Below are 19,715 nucleotides of genomic sequence, written 5' to 3'. Positions count from 1 at the left end.
CAGGATCTGTCAAGTCACTCAACCACAAGTACTAGTATGACTCTGTCATAGTCCTTGTGGGGGTGAATAACTTCAGACATATCTCACTGGACTGTATGATGGGAAACATGACTGAGCTCTCAGATTATATGTCAAAGGCAAGTATAAGCATAGCCTTAAGCAGCATTCTACCATCTCCAAGGATGATGCCACGATATAAACAAAAATGATTGACTTTAACAATTGGCTTAGCTTCTGGTGTCAGTCCAAAGGGATCCAGTATCCGTCAGCCTTGGAAGACATGGTTGAAAGATCACTCTGCTTTGCCAGAGTTGGTCTGCACCTGTCTCCTCTAGGTTTTCAGATTCCTGCAAAGACATTAGCCACATGTATTGTGCCTTTTTAGGCAGTGTCAAAGTAATCAACTTCCCAACATAACAAAATTCTCTCTAGAAAGACTCAAAGTACTACTGCTGCTTAATGTTAGGCATCTAAACAAGAAACTGCATTCCCTGGAAGCACTCTGGCCATGCAGGGCTACAATGCCTTCCATACGTTCAGACACAAACTGAGTGTAAAAGAGCCAAAGGAGGAGGTGTATCCATCTTCATTAAGGATAAGTACATCTTGAGACTGGTCAAACAGTATGACTCACTTGATCTAATCTGTGTGCAATTAATAATAGGAAAAGCCCCCTGCCACATCATAGCTAGCTATAGGTTCCCCACCGTGAAACAGGAAAAGCATGCCGCATACCTGGACTTACTGGAGTCACTTACCATACAGCCCAACACTGTAATCATGGGTGATTTAATTATCCTACCATTGACTGGGAAATGTACATGACCACAAACATGCTGGCTTAAATGTTCATGGACTTTGTCAATGCAGATGGTCAGGAACAGCTAGTGAGCACCCGACAAGAGTCTCAGATGTCCTGGACATAGTAGTACTCACTAACATGGGAGAGCATGGCCCCCCTCTCATGTGATGTTTTCCATGGTAAGATCGAACTTCAATCAGTCTCGTTCGGTGTAATTATAAAACCAGATACCCCATCAAGATCAAAAATGGTTAAGAGTTTTTCTAAGACAAATTACCTCATACTAAGTGATGGTATAAGAAGTTTCAAAGCCCCTCAAATGCAGATAACATGGACTCTTGTGCAGATATGTACACCAATGCCCTGTATAACCAATTAAGCAGTTATATCGAATTAGCTGTTCCTGATTGGATTAAAACTAGGTCTTGCCAAAAAAACAAGCCACTCTGGTAGACCCCTAGTATAAACAGGCTATACAACAAGAGAAAGAAACTAATGCTCAAGAACAACAGGAAACTGGCTCAGCAGAGGAAGAAATCCGTCTGTAGCTTAAACAAACAAATTAGAGATCTTGTCAAGTCCTCCAAAGCTAATTACACAGCAAAAATAGCCTCCCTAGTTAAGGATAATCACAGGGCATTCTTTAACTACATCCAAAATTTAAAAAAAGAATACCCAGCTATGCGATAAACAGGTTGTGGATGGCACCAGCCGTACTCAACCAGAGGTAATAGCCAACCTGCTGGCTGACAGAGTTGGAGCAAATTTCATCCCCCTGTCCCCTCCATTCATCTTCAAATGTATACCTACCACCATTCCTCAGCCTGTTATCTCAAGAGCAGATCATCCTGGCGCTCTCCAAGGCCAAAAACGCAGCAGTGATGGGACCAGACAACATCCCAGGTTGTTTTTTTTTTTTTATACAATTTAAAACATGACTTAGCAGACTCACTTGGATCCATGTTTAACCACAGCCTGTGAACTGGTTGCATTCTAGCAGTGGCTCTTGCCACCCCCATAGTGCCTTTTTTAGGCAAGGCTCAAATTCTAAACCTACCACCCTAGAACACAAAAAAGGAAAAAACTAAGGGTAATGCTGCTCAATGCCAGAAGTCTAAATCTCAAAATGCACGCACTCGAGGCCCTTCTCAGTATGGAGAACATCGATGTCTGTGCTGTGACAGAAACCTGGTTCAAGGCTCCTGAGAGCACCCCAGCGCTATCAGGTTTTACCTCATATCATGCGTTCCGGCCCCAAAATCCGGACAATACCAAGAAAGGAGGGGGGGTATCCATATTCATCAAGGACACCCACACCTCAAGACTGTTGGCAACGCACGATGCATCGGAGACCATCCAGGTGCAATTAACCATAGGCAAGACTGCTCAGCAAATTGTAGCATGTTACAAGCCACCCTCACAAACTCAGGAAACTCACATGGCCTTCCTGAAAACACTAGAGGGGATAAATGTATCACCAAACACCATCATACTAGGTGACTTCAATTACCCTAATATAGACTGGGAACACTACTCAAGCCCAAACACCCTAGCCCAAAAGTTCCTGGAATTCATAAACTCAAATGCCATGGAACAACTAGTCACCATCCCCACAAGAGGAGATAACATACTTGATCTCATCATCACGAACATGGGAGCACAATGTTCAACACCGGAAGTATACCCCTCACTGGTGAGATCAGATCACAAACTAATCTCGCTGGAGGTCCTCATCCCACCCCCACCTGAAATAAAAAGACCACAGTAAAGAACTTCTCAAAAGCCGACTTCACACTTCTAAAGACTAGTGTGGTCTCCTTTCAGGCCCCGAGCCGGGAAAACAATACTCAAGCCGCTGAATCACTTACAAACGCCTTCTACCAGCACCTGCAGGACTGCATGGATAAGGCAATCCCAAGCAAAACAAAGACTCTTTGTACCAAAGGCAAGCGTCCAGTCTGGTGGACCCCAGCCATAAACAAACTCTACAACAAAAGGAGGAAGCTACTACAAGATAGAGCAAAATCCTTAAAAGGTAAGACACCCTTGATCACTATAAGTAAAAACTAAGAGCTCTCATAAAATCATCCAAAGCAAATTTCGAGAGAAAATAGCTAAAGACTCAAAAGACAATCATAAGGCCTTCTTTAGCTATGTTAGAAACCTAGGAGGAAACTCCCAGATATGCTCAGAACTAGTTCAAAATGATGTGAAGATTACTGATCCTACAGACATTGCCAACATACTGGCTGACAGGTTCAGTGCAAACTTCTCCCCTCCCCAAAAGGAGAGATATCTATACCAAATGAGTGCAGCCCCCAAACATCTCCAGCCCAAGTGAGAACTGCTCTCTCCAAAGCAAAACACAGCATCCATGGGACCCGATGGTGTCCCCGGCTGTGTGCTCCACGAACTCAATGAGGAATTAAACCCACAGCTAGGACAGCTGTTTAATCAAAGTCTTACCTCTGGATACGCACTCCAGGAGTGGCGCACTGCAACTGTGGTCCCACTTCACAAAGGCGGTGCCTCCACAGACCCTGGAAATTACCGCCCATTAGCTTGACAAGCCTTATCTGCAAAGCCATGGAGAGGATCATAATGGACCTCATAAATAAAGACATAGGGAATTTGCAGACTTTGGATCCAACCCAGTTTGGCTTTGTCAAAGGCAGATCATGCCTTTTAAACTTGGTTGACTTTTTCAAACAGTCACCAAAGCCATTGATGAGGGAAAGGCAGTCCATACAGCCTACCTCGATCTGGCTAAGGCCTTCGATACAATACCCCACTCGGGTATCATTGAAAAACTCATCAGCTTAAATGTTAACCCATACATCACAAGATGGGTTGCAAACTGGCTGAGTGACAGAACCCACAGGGTCAGAGTTGCTGGCGCCATGTCAGACTCAAAGCCTGTCACAAGTGGTGTCCCACAGGGCTCAGTCCTGGGCCCACTCTTGTTTGGCATCTACTTTTCCAAGTACAAGCAAACACAGGAGGGTTATGGCTGACAAAGTTTGCAGATGACTGCAAACTGGGCCATAGTAGAAAACACATCTGACACAGATATCCTTCAGAAGGGTCTCACAGAACGGATAACTGGTGCCAGAGCCACGGCCTAAAGTTAAATGCCAAAAATGCATAGTCATACCCTTCAGGAAAAACAAGGTTACCCCTAGCTACCAAATAGGTGGCAATCCACTGAGCACAGAAGAAGTTATCAGGGACCTGGGGACCCAGGTTGATAGTAGTCTGTCATTCGACACCCATGTAGCTAAAGTAGTTAGGAAGTCCTTCTACATTGCCCACCTTATCATGAAGGGATTCTCATCTAGATCAAGGGAGGTCATAGTCTCCCTTTACTCATCACTCATCAGACCAATGATTGAGTACAATGCCCCATTCCGAATGTATCTGACCCGACACTTGCAGCAGCTGGAGAGGCCACAAAAGTTCCTCACCAAAAGGATAAAGGGTCTCAAAAATCTGTCCTATGCTGCCCGACTGAAAGAACTCCAGCTCTATTCAGTCGCTTAGCGGTTGCTCAGAGGTGACCTTTGCCTAACATACAAGGCCATGTCAAACCCAGATTTGATGAATATGCTTCACCTCAAAAATCTAGATCCATCAGAGCCACAAGGGCGGAGACTTAAACCTCGACACGGCTATTAATAGGACGTGCTGGAGAGATAGATTCATCACCCAAAGACTCCCTATGCTGTGGAACAAAATCCCGGTACATGTGAGGCAGAGCACCTCGCTGGCCTTGTTCAAGAGAAATCTTGACCAATGGATGGGAGATCGCAGATATACCCCAGGAATTACCTCAGTGTCACTGCTCAACAGAGGCACAGCAAAATAATGGGTATAGTTCCCCATACTAAAGGGGTGGCGTAAGCCACAAAACAATGGGCTAGGCTTATAAATGCCCTCGGGCAGATAGCCTAGTATGAACCTATGAACCTATGAATAGAGGGCAGCAACAGTAATCCCTCTGCACAAAGGGGGACCATCAACCAACCCTGGGAGTTATAGGCCCATAATCTTGACTAGCCTCATCTGCAAGGCCATGGAAAGAATGAATGTGAGAGTGTTCAATCTCGCCTTGGTTATTACACATGGGTTCGGAGCCGATCCTCGGCTCCGTGCCGGCCGACTGCAAGCTCTGCATCGAGAAGAAGCTCGAGGACATCTAATACCCACAATCCCCCTCTGCCTTTACCTCAGATCTAGTTTGCAGCTGCTGCATTCGCATCGCTGGAGGCTAGCTCGAGGGTTTTCAGATAAGATTTAACTTTCTTTTTGTTAAATTTTCAAGAGAACTTGTTCAAAAACACTAGTTATTGTATTTAGTGTATGGTGTGTGTGTAGAGAGAAATTCTCGGTACCGTTAACTTAGTTTAACTTCTTTTAACTGGTATAGAGTTTTTCGGGGCCTACCACCCCTACTTGGATTAACAAACGGACTGACATATTTACCGGATTTGACCCTTTTTTTCTCTGGATTGACTGTTACTGGACTTGACTTTTTTCTCTTACTACAAAATGTCTGAGAAAATGAAATCTGGATTCAAACGTTGCCAGTGTGGCCAAAAGATGTCGGTCACGGACAACCATAGTTCCTGTGTCTACTGCCTTGGCCCTCTCCACTTACAAGAGGACTGTTCTATTTGTCACTCTTTTAGTGGGAGGGTCATGACAGATAGGCGCAGGAAACTGATGGACAGAGGTTTGTTGAAACCCTCTTTCCAGGAGGCTCTGGATGCTTCAGACCAGGCATCCAAGTCCTCGAAGGAATCGAAGACGTCGGAGCCCAAGTCATTGGCTCCGAGCTCTTCGGGTAAAGTTAGATCACCGGTTCCACAGACTTCGGGGCCGAGTGTTCAACTGTTGGCAGTTTCCGAGCCTCGAGTCTTGGAACCGGTGACGGAGCTCCCTCCACCGACTCTGTTGAGGTCGGCTCCGTCTTCGATCCCTTCGACTGCTCTTCCAGGCCCCTCTCCGACACCGATGTGGACCGTGTGGTGCAGAAATTGATGGAGCATACGGCCTTATCCAAGCTTATCTTGGTCTCCTCTCAGTTGATGTCGAGACTTGAAGGCCTGCCACTATCTCCATCTGTTCCTCCTCCGAGACCTGTCCAGTCTTCGGAGCCGGAAGAAGCTGAACTGATGATTGTGGAGCCCTCGGTGCCAGAACCGTCCTTTTCTTGGTCGGCACCGTTCACCTCGACTCCATCCGATCCGGTACTGGAGTCTCGGGGCCGAAGATCCATCCTTGGTTCCGGGACCGAGAGTCGGACCGATGTTTCGGTTCCGACACTCCCTCTCGAGCCTCGGCGGATCGACTCGGTTCCATCCTCGGGTCGGTGCCTTCGGTTCCTGTTTCGGGATTCTTCCCATTTCTTCGAACCGGGAGATACCACGACTCGGGACCCGGGGACCTTCGACCTCATGAGGAAGGTGTTGTCTACCCAGACAACCACATCAGCAGGAACAGCTTCTCCTCCCCACAAAGGACCGTTATCCTCCTCTGCACCCACGGCTACATCCAAGCGTCGAGCACCGTGTCTCAGCCACCCCTAGAGGGTGCCCCTCTTCCTCGGAGGCTTCTTCGGATGTTCCCCATGAAGAAGTCCCTAGGAAATGATTGTGTAAGAGGAGACACTTGGATTCTCCACAAGAATCTTTGACATCCGATACTGACTTGGATGAGTCAGAAGGGTCCCCTAAGTCACCTTCAGAAGATGTCTCCTTTTCTGACATCTTGGAGATCCTAAAACAGAGAGGTGACTGGCAATCCCTCCCCCCTTCTGAGGATGAGTCAGTTTTGCTGAAGGCATTTGGTGCTCGCCCTTCCTCCTCCTGGGTCACTCCGCCTTGATGAGGTAATGCAGTGGATTGCTCGAGTGTCGTGGGAGACACCTGACACGGTGGAACCAGTCCCTAGGAAGCCAAATAAGTACATTACGGCACCACAGGACAAGGCTTACCTCACCAAAGGAGTTCCAGTAGACGCCATGGTGGTGGCAGCGGCCACGAAAAAGGAGATGTCGGAATCTTCCTCATCTGTCCATCCGCCTAACAAAGATTCTAGGACTATGGACAGATACGGGAAGCGCATTTTCAGTTCAGCGGCTTTTTCTATGCGTTCCCTGAACTATTTGACTCATTTTACACGCTTACAGAGGGATCTAGTCAAAGAGTTGGGAGATACCCTCCAGGGTACTACAGATGCTGCTGTTTCAGAGAAAGTTACAGCACATCTTAACACCCTTACATCCATTGTAAACTCGTCCATGAGGCTGATATCATACGCAGCCGAGGGATCGAGTAGGGCAGCGGCTTCAGCGATTGCTCTTCGTAGGCAATCCTGGATGCACTTATGTTCGTTTGCGGAAGCCTTCAAGTCTTCCTTTACTAACGCCCCATTTGATGGAGCCACACTTTTTGGCCCTAAAGTAAAGGAGACCCTTACCCGGTGTGAACAGGAGGGAAAGACTCTGTCTGCTGTCGGAGTCTGTTTTCCACCCTTCCAGACCGTACCCCAAAGGGCAACGTGGTGGGAAAATGTGGTTTCGAAAACCCCAAGGATCTTTCCCAAACACACAGGGTGATGCCCCCTCTAGAGGCAGAGGGGGGGCAGAGGTGGAAGATGCCGCCCTGGCGGCAGAGGGGTCCGCAAAACCAAGGTGACAGGGATAACCTCCTTGGCAAACCTTTTCAGCACTCCTGAGAGGAGGCCCGACTGTCCTGCTCTGGAGGCAGTCGGGGTCGCTTAGCTTTATACCCTCAGGCCTGGCAAAACCTTTCTTCAGAGAACTGGCTAAGAACCCTTCGTACCAGAGGTTACAAAATCCCATTTCTATCCACACCCATTCCAAAGAGAAAACTCCCAGATGTACCACCCCATCTGCGAGACCCAGCAGCTACAGAAATTTCAAAGCTGCTAGAAAAAAAGAGTCATCCAACCAGTCCCAGCGGACCAAATAGGATTCGGAACTTACTCAAGGTTCTTTTTAGTTCCAAAGAAAACAGGGGACTGGAGGCCGATTCTGGACCTAAGCCATCTCAACACCTTTGTCAAGAAGGAAAAGTTCCGAATGGTCACGCTTCAATCGATCCTTCCATTCTTACAGAAGGACGACTGGATGTGCTCGATAGATCTGAAGGATGCATACTACCACATCAAAATGGCCAGGGCGTCCAGGGATCATTTGCGCTTCCGGCTGGAAGCCAGTCACTATCAGTTTCGAGCCCTGCCCTTTGGTCTGACTACAGCCCCCAGGGTCTTCACCAAATGCATGGCAGTGGTAGCGTCTCATCTGAGGCGCCTAGGATTCCAGGTGTTTCCGTATCTGGACGACTGGCTCCTGTCTGCCACCACCAGGCGTCAACTGATACAAGCCAAGGATTACACCCTACAACTTTGTACACACCTTGGAATTTCAGTAAATTTCGAAAAATCTTTACTACAGCCATCACAGCATATCTTATTCATAGGAGCGGAATTAGATACGCACCATTTAGTTCTAAAACTTCCTACAGAAAGAATAGTAGCACTTCAAATCAACATTTCTCTTCTGCTGTCGTCTAGAAAGTCCCCGGCAAAAATTGTTCTGAAAGTCTTGGGTCTCATGGCAGCTTCTCTCATTGCGATACCATTGGGAAGACTGCACATGAGAGTGCTACAATGGCTCCTGTTTGCACAATGGTCATTCCAACAACTTCCACTGACTCACGAAATATTGATAACGAAAACATGCAAATCACACCTAATGTGGTGGTTACAGACTTGCAACCTATCCAGCGGAAGACCATTTGTGCTACCCGCACTGCCAGCTTAACGATAACCACGGACGCTTCCCTGATAGGGTGGGGGGGCATCTTTCAGGGACAGACAGTCCAAGGCGAATGGACCAATCTGGAGTACAATCTGCACATCAATGTTCTGGAGTTGAGGGCAGTGTTTTTGGCGTTGCAACACTTTGCTCCCCTTCTTCCTCCAGGGACCATTGCAGTTCAGACAGACAACATGTCCGTAGTCTGGTACATAAACAAGCAAGGGGGAACCAGGTCTTACCAACTATACAGAGAGGCCATGAGAATTTGGCAATGGGCAGAGTCCACCGGTCGCTTTCTGATCGCAACGCACATCCCGCGGTCATCCAACGTCATAGCCGACAGGCTGAGCAGGGCAATACTATTGCCTCACGAGTGGTCCCTCAGTCAGTTGCGAAAAGGATTTTTCGCAAATGGGGCCAGCCTACCTGCGATCTGTTTGCGTCTCCAATGAACGCCAAATGCAGGAGCTACTTTGCCCTATTACCCCCTCCAGGGGAAGTCCCCAGGGACGCGCTGGTGCACGATTGGCCCCCGGGTCTCCTATATGCTTTTCCTCCATTTCCCCTGATTGCAAAGTTTCTACAGAAAGCCAACAACCTTCAGAGGACGATTATTCTCATTGCTCCGTTCTGGCCTCGTCAAATTTGGTTCCCCTTTCTATTGCATCACCGCATTCAGGGACCTTGGATGCTGGACCCAGAGCCAGATCTACTGACTCACTCGTCAGGAGTTCCTCACCCATCTCTAGAATCTCTCCATCTAGCAGCTTGGCTGCTCCTCATTTATTTCTAGCCAGGTCGGTTCCCCTTACATCGGCGGTTCAAGATATTTTAGTAGCTTCTCATAAAGTTTCCACTACAAAGACTTACACCAGTAAGTGGAAACGTTTTGTCTTTTGGGCGGAGTCACATCATTTGGACCCTGTTATAGCTCCGTTAAACAAGGTTTTAGAGTTCTTGACTGAACTATTTCATGAAGGAGCTTCCCCGGCTACTTTAAGAGTACAGTTAGCTGCCATTTCTAACTATCATGTAGAGGAATGTGGTGCCTATTATGGCTCACAGACTTTGTAAAGCCTTTTTAAAAGGTTCTTTTCATATCAGACCACCAGTCAGAAGTCCGACGTCACCGTGGAATTTGAACCTGTTGCTCTCTAAATTGATGTTGCCACCCTTTGAACCAGCCTCAAGTTGCACATTGAAATTTTTGTCATGGAAAACTTTATTTCTAGTGGCCATTACATCTGCTAGACGAGTGTCTGAGCTTCAGGCCCTTTCTGTCAAACATCCTTATTTAATATTTCATTCTGACAGAGTATCCCTATGCACTAATCCATCCTTTCTCCCCAAAGTTTGTTCTTCTAGTAATATTAATCAGTCCATTGAATTACCCACCTTCTTTAAGAACCACTCTAATAAATTGGAGTATATGTTGCACAAACTGGACGTCCATAGACAACTCAGATTTTATTTGGATAGAACAAAAGATCACAGGAAATCTGATCAACTATTTGTAGCTTTTGCTGACAGCAGAAAGGGTCTTGCAGTTACGAAACGAACTCTTTCTAAATGGCTAACTGACTGTATCACATATGTTTATGAGGCCTCTGATCAAACATTATCAGTAAAACCCAAAGGACATTCCACCAGATCAGTTTCTACATCTTTGGCTCACGCAGCTCGCTTACCACTAGACACTATTTGTGCGGCTGCTACTTGGGCTAAACCACATACATTTATCTCTCATTACAAAGTGGACAGGGTTTCTAGGGATAGGGCAACCTTTGGTTCCACTGTGCTCAAGAACGTTCTCCGTGAGTTCCTCAGGATCATGGAGCTAGGGACGCTACCCATGTGTAAGAACAAAGGCGAGATTGAACACTCTCACATAAAGAAGTTATGTCCTTACCATAACGTTCCATGTGGAGTGTTCATCTCGCCTTGGTTATTACACTCCCACCCTCCCACCCTTGGGAAGAACGTTCGATTTGGTGCCTGGTCTGGAGTATTCTCCTTCTGCTGTTGCATTGTTAGTGTTACTATCATACCCTTGGTATGTTTGTATATATGTACTTCTATGTATATAGTTTGGCATGTGTGAGTGCTTTATGTCTGGTTTGCTTGCAAACTAGATCTGAGGTAAAGGCAGAGGGGGATTGTGGGTATTAGATGTCCTCGAGCTTCTTCTCGATGCAGAGCTTGCAGTCGGCCGGCACGGAGCCGAGGATCGGCTCCGAACCCATGTGTAATAACCAAGGCGAGATGAACACTCCACATGGAACGTTATGGTAAGGACATAACTTCTTTTTATGGGCCTTATTAACAAGGACATAGGTAATCTCAAAACTCTGGACCCAACCCAGTCTGGATTCATTAAAGGTAGATCATGTCTTTTAAACATGGTTGATTTTTTCAAGAAAGTCACCAAGGCCCTGGATGAGGGAAGGACAGTGCGTACCGCCTATCTTGACCTAGCTAAGACATTTGACAAAATCCCCCACTCAGGTATTATAGAGAAACTCTCACCCAAATGGGAATTAACCCCTGCATTATCAGATGGGTAGTCAACTGGCTCACCAACAGGACACATACTGTCAAAGTGGATGACTTCATCTTTTGCAAAAGACCAGTCACCAGTGACATACCACAGTGTTCTGTGATAGGCCCCTTACTGTTTACTTTTCAGAATCTATTTCTCAGAAGTCCAGACAAAATTGGATGGCCTGTGGCTGACCAAGTTCACTGACTATTGCTAATTGGAAGCAATCATTGAGTCCCCTAAAGATATTAATATACTGCAGACATCATTAATGCAGACAAATGATTGGTGCCAAGGCTACGGATTAAAGCTAAATGCAAAACATGCATTATTATTCCCTTTGGGAAAGCTGACATCCCTGCTATAATTATATTATAGACAGCACCCCCATAAGTGTAGACCCAGTAGTATGTAATTTGGATACTCAGGTTGATAGCAATCTGAACTTTGACCACCACATATCCACAGTAGTAAGGAAATCCTTTTGTGTGGCACAGCTTATAAGTAAAGGCATCGCATCTAGATCTAAGGATGCTATAATCCCATTATACTCGGCCCTAATCAGACCAGTAATTGAGTACAATGCTCCCTTTTGCACGTAACTCACCAAACACCTGCAATGATTGGAAAGACCACAGATGTTTCTCACTGAGAAATTACAGGGTACACAAAACAAATCTTAACCTCAAGGAATATGAATGGATTGTTTGTTTAAATGTGGATCACAAACTTAGCATTAATGCCACTGTCAGCATAAAACCAATTTTAAAGTTAAAGCAAATATGCTTGAAATAATTGTAGAACATCTATTTATGAATTTATATATTACTTTTAAGATTTTTTTATTATATTTGTATTTAATTATATTAGTTGCATATTCTGATTGGAGGGCTGTGTCATGTGAGTTTTTAAATGCTATTACTTAATGAAGTGGTTTTGTAATGTCTATTTTCACACTGAAGAAGGGTGTAGTACCCGAAACTTAGCCTAGTAACCTTGTATGAACCTATGAACAAAGCACTCCAACAAGTAATATAAATATTCATTTAAGTAGATGTTTTCATGCTGACTGCATATCATTCAATCAAGTAGTTGTACTCTCTGCTGAGGTAGGTTGCTGATAATGTGCATGAAGGTGTAATTGACGAGATGCAAGCTGTTACATTAAGATATATTTATAGAAACATTTGTAGTGTGTAAATCAATTAAATAATGTGGGGTATGCATGCACACTGAAGCTGTTTTATCTGAAATAGAGACACATAGCTGTAGATCATTGGTGTCTATTCCTCGTAGTATATATTATTTGGAGCAGGGTAGGCTGCTGCTGTTACTGGTCACCAAATTTGTTGCTGTCATAGCACACACTTATTATACAGGTTTATAGTTATATACTAGGCAAGCGACCACCAGAGCCTTAATAAGCTTAGCCGTGCAATCCAACCCAATTGTGCCCCTGTGTATCATTGGCATTTATTAGGTGGGGGTATGTTGGTTAGAAATGTTCTATATGTTATGGGTGGGGTATGTTAGTTTGGCCATTACTGTCTGCCAATGACATGGGGGGCCAGACCTGGGGTGAATTTTCATTTTCCCATCCATTAGGTAGCAGTGCTACGCAATCCCCCTACTGGCCCTTATTTCTGAAGACTTATGAGGTTTGGCTGGTAGGATCTAAGTTTTTATTTTATTTAATTCTCTTGTTATTAGTAACTCTAATGCAGGACAGGAGTTAGTATGCAGTACTGTGTGAAGCAAGTCTAGTAGAGAGTGTTATGTGATGTGCTTGAGTTTTGGGTAATTGCACATAGCCGCTAAAGGTAATCAGTGTTAGATGCATGTAGTATGATAGGCCAGCGGCAAATCCAAATCTGGCTATTCTGTGATAATTCTAGCTTAATCCATCTGTAGTTGGGGTACTTGTTAATGCTTCATAATACCTGTAAGTTTATGTTAATGCTTCATAATACCTGTAAGTTTATTTTAGATGTTTGTGTGTGTGTGTGTGTGTGTGTGTGTGTGTGTGTGTGTGTGTGTGTGTGTGTTTGTGTGTGTGTGTGTGTGTGTGTGTATCAACTCTGAGATTGTCATCACTTGAGTATATCAGTAGATAACAGGTTATGTTTTTTTGGGGAGGATATTGTTAGCTGATGTAATTCTAAGAAGAGATGTTCTGTTTATGTAGTTTTAATTTTGTAATGAAGATGATTAATTCTGTAGGATTTTCTGGCTGATTAGTCTTTGAGCCAGTCCTGTAAAGAGGTGAAGACTGTCTGAAGTTTGGATTAGACATTACAAAGCAAGTGTGAAGAACAGAGGATCCTAGAATCATCTATGTACCAAACTTGTTTTTTGACAGGGCAAAGCCATGTTTATGAAAATGGAAAGCAGCAGTAGTCCCAACATGGAATGACAAGAGACTCCACTGATATACTGACCTTTGCTGAAAGAAATTACCATATGCCATCGTGCGCTGTTTTAGTGATTCAAATTGCAAGCCAATTGCCATGGTCTCAGGAAATAACGAGGTACAGTAGTTTTCATTTACTCCATTGCAGTTCTTGTAGCTACACCATAGATAGGGCAAAAGCAGTGCTGCATATTTTTAATATGTCACCTTTAAGAGGAGTTTGATTTAGGGGTACGAGTGTAGCAGTTGTTAAGTAGCTTGAGAAGGCACTGGATAATACCACATTTGTGGAAAGGGAGATCTGTCTTGGATGCTTCTCACAAGGAGCAGCCACTGCTGCAAGGTCAAACCCACTCTAAAAATTAGGCTGGTGGAGGCCTTCCAGGATGCAGTAATATCTAGTAAAACATCTTCCACAAAACAATATTAAGGTGTAGTTTACAGCAGAATGGGGGATTTAATGCCAGGATGTAATTCCACAAGACTGAGCTGCTGTGGAGATAAATATAGTGGATAAGACACACAGACGGTGCTCTTGCTGGGTGTACAGCATTGCAGCAGTAGTGGAGACAGGAATGTGTGTAATCAAAACCTAGGTAAAACACATGCTGTACCACAGTTTGTAATATGTGTGTATATTTCATATGTTAACTTTGTAAGTAGGCTTGCCACAGAACTATTTTTAGCCAGGCCAACAGACTAGTACAGATAGCACCAAGTGTCTGGGTGCAAGGAATGACTAACTGCCAAAATGAGCACTCAAAATAGCTAGTGACCACTCTGCTTAGGGGTAGCATTTAATCATGCACAACAGGGACCTCACATTTGACCCAAGCATGTTTAAAAACATAATAATGAAAAGGTGTAGAAAATACATAAGCAGTTAGGGCACAGAAGGGGGAGGGGGCATGCAGTCCTACAACCTTGGTTAAAAATAGGAGTTGGCACTGTGTGAACCGCGGAGTGTATTAGTAGCTTTAAAACTGTCATTATCTCAATCTGCACGTGTTAGTGGAGTCAATCAGATAAATAAATGTCTTTTTTTTTGAAAAACTGAGTTTGAACTATATTTATGTAAGTACTGTAATTTGAAAATTGTACTGCTCTCTGAATTTACTGAAGGAAGGAGGAAAAACAAACAGGATTTTTTTTTTTTTTTTTGCTAAAAGCAAATAAGTAACAGAGACCTTGCTTGTGATTATATTTAATGAGTGGAGTTGCAGAGGGCTTGACCTAACATAAAATAGTGATTTTAGGTTACTGTCCCTTCACGATCTTCCATTTGCAGTTTTTTTGCATTTGGAGTAGAACGGTTGCTTTTTTTGAATGACCAAACTCTGTCATGTTCGTTGCAAAAAGTTGTGGAGTCCTACCTTCTAAGCAAGTGGCTATAAGATAAAAATCAGCGCATTACACTCTGACTGCTGCAGTATGTATATGATCCTTCAAGCTGCAATTGAGCAGTGTATCAGAGGAATGAACACGGGACACAGTGGTTTTTGCTTTGACAGTCTGTGTATGGTATCCAGGCCCTTCTTAGGCAGTGGGTCTTGGTGCAAACACAAGAGGAAACTTTGGTTGTCACAGTTTCTCTGCTGCTCTTTTGACCAGAGACTGTCTGGCAGCTGGTTTGGGGCATGAGTAAGGGAATGCAATAATTTCACTTTGGCAGTCTCTTTATGCTCCTCTAAGTTATTCTCAGGAAGCTGGTCAGAGGCATGGGCAGGAAACAACAGTTTCTGTGATAGTCTGCACATGTTATCAGTTGTTTTCCAGCAGCTCATCTTGGCATAGGCAGCGAATAATGGGGTTTGACTTCGTCAATCAGGTTTTCTTCATCCTCTCACTCCTATTTGTACTGATGTTGCACATATCAAACTGCAACTGCTGAGTGGACTTCAACAACACACACTGTGAAACATAACCAAAATAAAACTATAAGGCGCACATTTTTGTAGAGGGGTCAAGCCCTCCTGCCGGTCTCAGTCTTCTGTTATATTCTGTCACTGAGTATGTACTGCTTTTACAGTTGTAAGTATTGTTATACTGTAAAGGGAGCATTGCTGCCCAGGGTATTATTTTGGGTGTGTACTACCTATTGTCTTTCTGCATATAAGTGGTATTAAGGTTCCCTATGCTATAGGGGTGTTTAAGCTCCTTTCTTGGAACCTTAACCTGCAGTAGTTTTTATGTGGCTTGCCTTTTGCAATGGGCTGTTCAAAGTCTTTTGTTGAATGGGCAGTGGATTAGCATGTGTTGTAATTTTCATCAATAGGTCACTGCTGTATGGGACATCCTGCCAAGGATTGGACCATCTGGCCAGCTTCCAAAGCTTTTGAGCAACTTCCATGTATCCTAGCCACTGTACAGCTTGAGGTCAGCAGTATTAAATCATTGGCTAGGGTACCAAAACTTAAGAACTTTCTTTCTGTCAAAGTGCACACTTCCCTGCAGGCTTAGAGTGACTGACAACTTAATAACGCTTCTCCAAGGCTGGACATAAAGGTACCCTGTTGAGAAATACCTTCCACTTTATCATTTGTTTTGAAGAAACATTTTGCTTTTCTGTCTGAAATGTTTACTAAAAGCTAGAACTGGTGTTTTAGAGGTTGAGTCAAAAAAATTTACCTCAGATCTGACATTTTTTGGTCATGGTTCCCTTTGAGAAACATCTTTCAAATAGCTGACTTTTGTGAGAAAAAATTTTACTTTTTTGATCAAAACTTATGGGTAGGGTTTAGAATTTATAGTTTTGGGGATTGTCATTAAAAATGTTTGCCTTAAAACTTATTTTCCTATCGGTTTGTTTCACTGACTATCCTAAACTCTGCAATCCACTCATCAATCATGTTTTCTGTGTAAACAGACTGTACTGAGTCCCTGTAGGTGGTTTTTTTTTTATTATTTATCATATTTTGTGAGTAAAAGCCTTTCCTTTCAAGATGTGTTTAGGGACTGGGGCTAGTGTATTTGGTGATTGTCACTAAAGAAATGATACGTCTAAGTTTAATTTTTCTGTTAGGATGTAAGCCCGACTCTTCAAAAGTCTACTAGTTGCTTAGTTGCTTGTTGGACCTTTATTGGCTAGGACTTGGACCTGGGTCTTGGTAACTTGATTGTTTTCTCCCTGAGCCACACGAAAAGAAAAGTTATCATGGGGGGAGCTTCAGTCTTCACTCTAGCTTCTCTTTCACCTCAACTACTGATGGGTGACTGCTGTGGCCATCTGTTCTCAAACCCTCATCATTTTGTCTTGGTCCATCTGGTGTTGTTCCTGGGGAAGGTTCTAAAGACAGGGAGACAAGCACATCCTGTGGGACTCTTCAGCTGCCTTTGCCTGGTAACTGAGAACCACTGTTGCATGCTTTGTGGATGCCCCTTTGCTAATCTGTTCTGAGGAGCTTCATTCCCATTAAAGTTCCTTCAAGATGCACTTTTCTTGGAGAGTCTCCAAGAAAAAGGAAACACAAGGTTATCTTCTTCTAAAGCAGATTGGGAGGATTGACTGAGCTTTGCTAAAGGTTTATGTAAAGTCTTTCTGAATTTACATGCTGAGCCTTTCCCTCATTTAAAAAGGAAAATATTATCCTGTCTGAGATTCTGATTCTCTGTCTGAGGGACAGGACGTAGACTTGGACTTTTGTTTCTCAAATTCCCATTCCACAGTTTGGGGATTGTGATAATGAAGAAAGTCTTAAGATTCGCTTCTTGAAGAGTTGTATTTGATAAATTATATAACGTGCCCCACTCCCACAGATTCATTTTCTAACCCAGGTCAGATCCTACATTAATTTATCTGTGAAAAATCAGCTTCTGACAAATTACTTATGGCAGCTGGCCTTATTCCTTCTGACAAGCTGAGAAAAGCCTTGATGGGTTTGGGAAGAAAGTTTATACTTCCACTTTAGCCTTCAGAATAGTGAATTGTCAGGTGCACATGTCTAAATTTCTGCTGCTCTGCTTTAGCAATATGATAAAGTTAATTGTTGAATCCCTTTCTTTAGAGAATACAGCATCTCTGAATTCATTAGTATTTTCTGTCTTGGGTAACAAAACATTCTCGAAAATGTGCTTATGACACTGCCGATGCTGTTTCTGAAGCAGCTATTATGTCAATGAAAAGAGTTGCCTGTCTACTATCTTAGAATATACCAGGGGATGTCAAAGATGAGATCCTGAATGCTCTTCTAAATAAAAAGAGGTTATTTTGTCCTTCCTCTGTTGAAGTCCTTAAAAGATTGGATCAAAGAGGAACAGTTATTTCCGGGGGTACCTAGATTTTTCAGCCTAAGCCGCGGTGGTGCAGCGGTAGCATTGTTGCCTCACAGCAAGAGGTTCTTCCGTTCAATTCTCGGCTAGTGCGCCTTCTGTGTGGCGTCTGCATGTCCTCCCCGCGGTCGAGTGGCGTTCGAAAGACATGCGTAGAATGGGCGTGCCTTCGCTGAAGGTTGGATGTTGAGCTGGCACCTCGGCACCCGTAAAAAATCTACTGCCAATCATTAGCGGACCGGTGTTCTGCTGTGGCGACCCCTAACTGGGAAAAGCCGAAAAAAGAACAATAACAACCTAGATTTTCAGCCTCCTTCCAAAATTTACCAATTTTTTTTGTTTCAGATTCCTTTTTCAGTAAATCGAATAAACATTCTCAGTAAAGCACAGGCAAGCAAAACTTGAAAAAGCAATGCCAGCGAGGTTCAAAGAAGAAAGGCAAGTTCTGCCAAAACCAAACACAATCTAAGAAAATAGACTGATGTATACCCCTTCATTTGCTTTCCCCTTCCCCACCCAAGCAATCCTAGAAAACTTTCTCAAGTCTAGGTCTTCAACTTTCTGTGTGGCATCAGATAACTTCAGACACTTGGATTCTGAGAATCAAGGCTACAGCTGGCAGTGGGATTCCCTTCCTCTTTTTCAAGGGACTCCTCTTTATCCACCCAGTCAAACCACCCTGTTCCTCCTATTCTAGATCAGACGCTGTATCAGTGGACTGTAGAAATTACTTCTCCAGATCTAAGAGGGAAAGGATTATATTTAAGGATCTTTCTGGTGCAAAAGATAGAAGGAAAGTGGGATACCTTTCCTTGATCATTCTTTCTAAACCTTCACATCACATTTTCAGTTTTCTGCCTCGTTCTTTGATTTCTCAGTATCTCTAAGTGTTTTCAAAGTGCTTGGCTTCTGTAATAGCCCATTGCTGGTTGCAGAGCATTCACATTTTGTTCTGTTTTTAGAATTATTATTGAAGATTCTTTCACAAGTTGTTAATCTCTGGCCTAAGTAAAAAAAACAAAAAAAAAAAAACATTTTTTCTCGGCCTGGGATTTCTTTTCTCATTCTATCTCACAAGACAGTATTTCTGACATGTCTACTGGACATGTTCCTCCTAAAGGCTTTTCTTTAGGACAAAGTAAAATATTACTAGGAATAGCTTATGATATTTTTCTGTCAGACTTTGGCATCGCCAGGGATTATCTCAGAATTCTAGTTTAATGGCTTCTACTATTCTTATGATTCCTTTGACCAGACTTCAGAGAAATATTCAGTGGTCCATCATATCAGAATGGACTTAACTCCCACAAGACTAGTTGCTTGATATGCCCCAGTCTTCAACTTTGACTGCCTGGATGATAGATTTTTAGTACCTTTTAGATATTCTTTTCTGAGGATGTGCAACAGGTATTAAATGAAGCAAAATAAGTCTGCTACTAGAAAATCATAGGTTCATAGGTTCATAGGTTCATACTAGGCTATCTGCCCGAGGGCATTTATAAGCCTAGCCCATTGTTTTGTGGCTTACGCCACCCCTTTAGTATGGGGAACTATACCCATTATTTTGCTGTGCCTCTGTCGAGCAGTGACACTGAGGTAATTCCTGGGGTATATCTGCGATCTCCCATCCATTGGTCAAGATTTCTCTTGAACAAGGCCAGCGAGGTGCTCTGCCTCACATGTACCGGGATTTTGTTCCACAGCATAGGGAGTCTTTGGGTGATGAATCTATCTCTCCAGCACGTCCTATTAATATATGGGTAAATGGAAAATATTGTCTAGTTTGTGCCATGACAGGAACATGACCCTTTCAAAGATCAGACTCATTGGTTCTGCATGTGTGTGAATG

At 43.7% G+C, this 19,715-nt stretch overlaps 1 protein-coding gene across 3 annotated transcripts in view; it reads left to right on the top strand.

The window, feature by feature from the left end:
• LOC122798471 overlaps window positions 1-19,715 on the top strand; it is a 614,991-nt gene that overhangs the window by 36,511 nt on the left and 558,765 nt on the right. For all 3 annotated transcript variants that reach the window (XM_044067422.1, XM_044067421.1, XR_006364274.1), the window contains exon 2: window positions 13,547-13,715. In XM_044067422.1, coding sequence (XP_043923357.1) covers window positions 13,695-13,715 — 21 coding nt within the window. In that variant the 5' untranslated portion in view covers window positions 13,547-13,694. The remainder of the gene's footprint in view (window positions 1-13,546; window positions 13,716-19,715) is intronic.

The sequence above is a fragment of the Protopterus annectens genome, chromosome 3.part1 (genome assembly GCF_019279795.1).
Source record: "Protopterus annectens isolate FY-2018-M chromosome 3.part1, PAN1.0, whole genome shotgun sequence".
Lineage (NCBI taxonomy): Eukaryota > Metazoa > Chordata > Ceratodontiformes > Protopteridae > Protopterus > Protopterus annectens.
The sequence above is the reverse complement of the archived record's forward strand: the minus strand, read 5'-3'. Positions and strand labels throughout refer to the sequence as shown.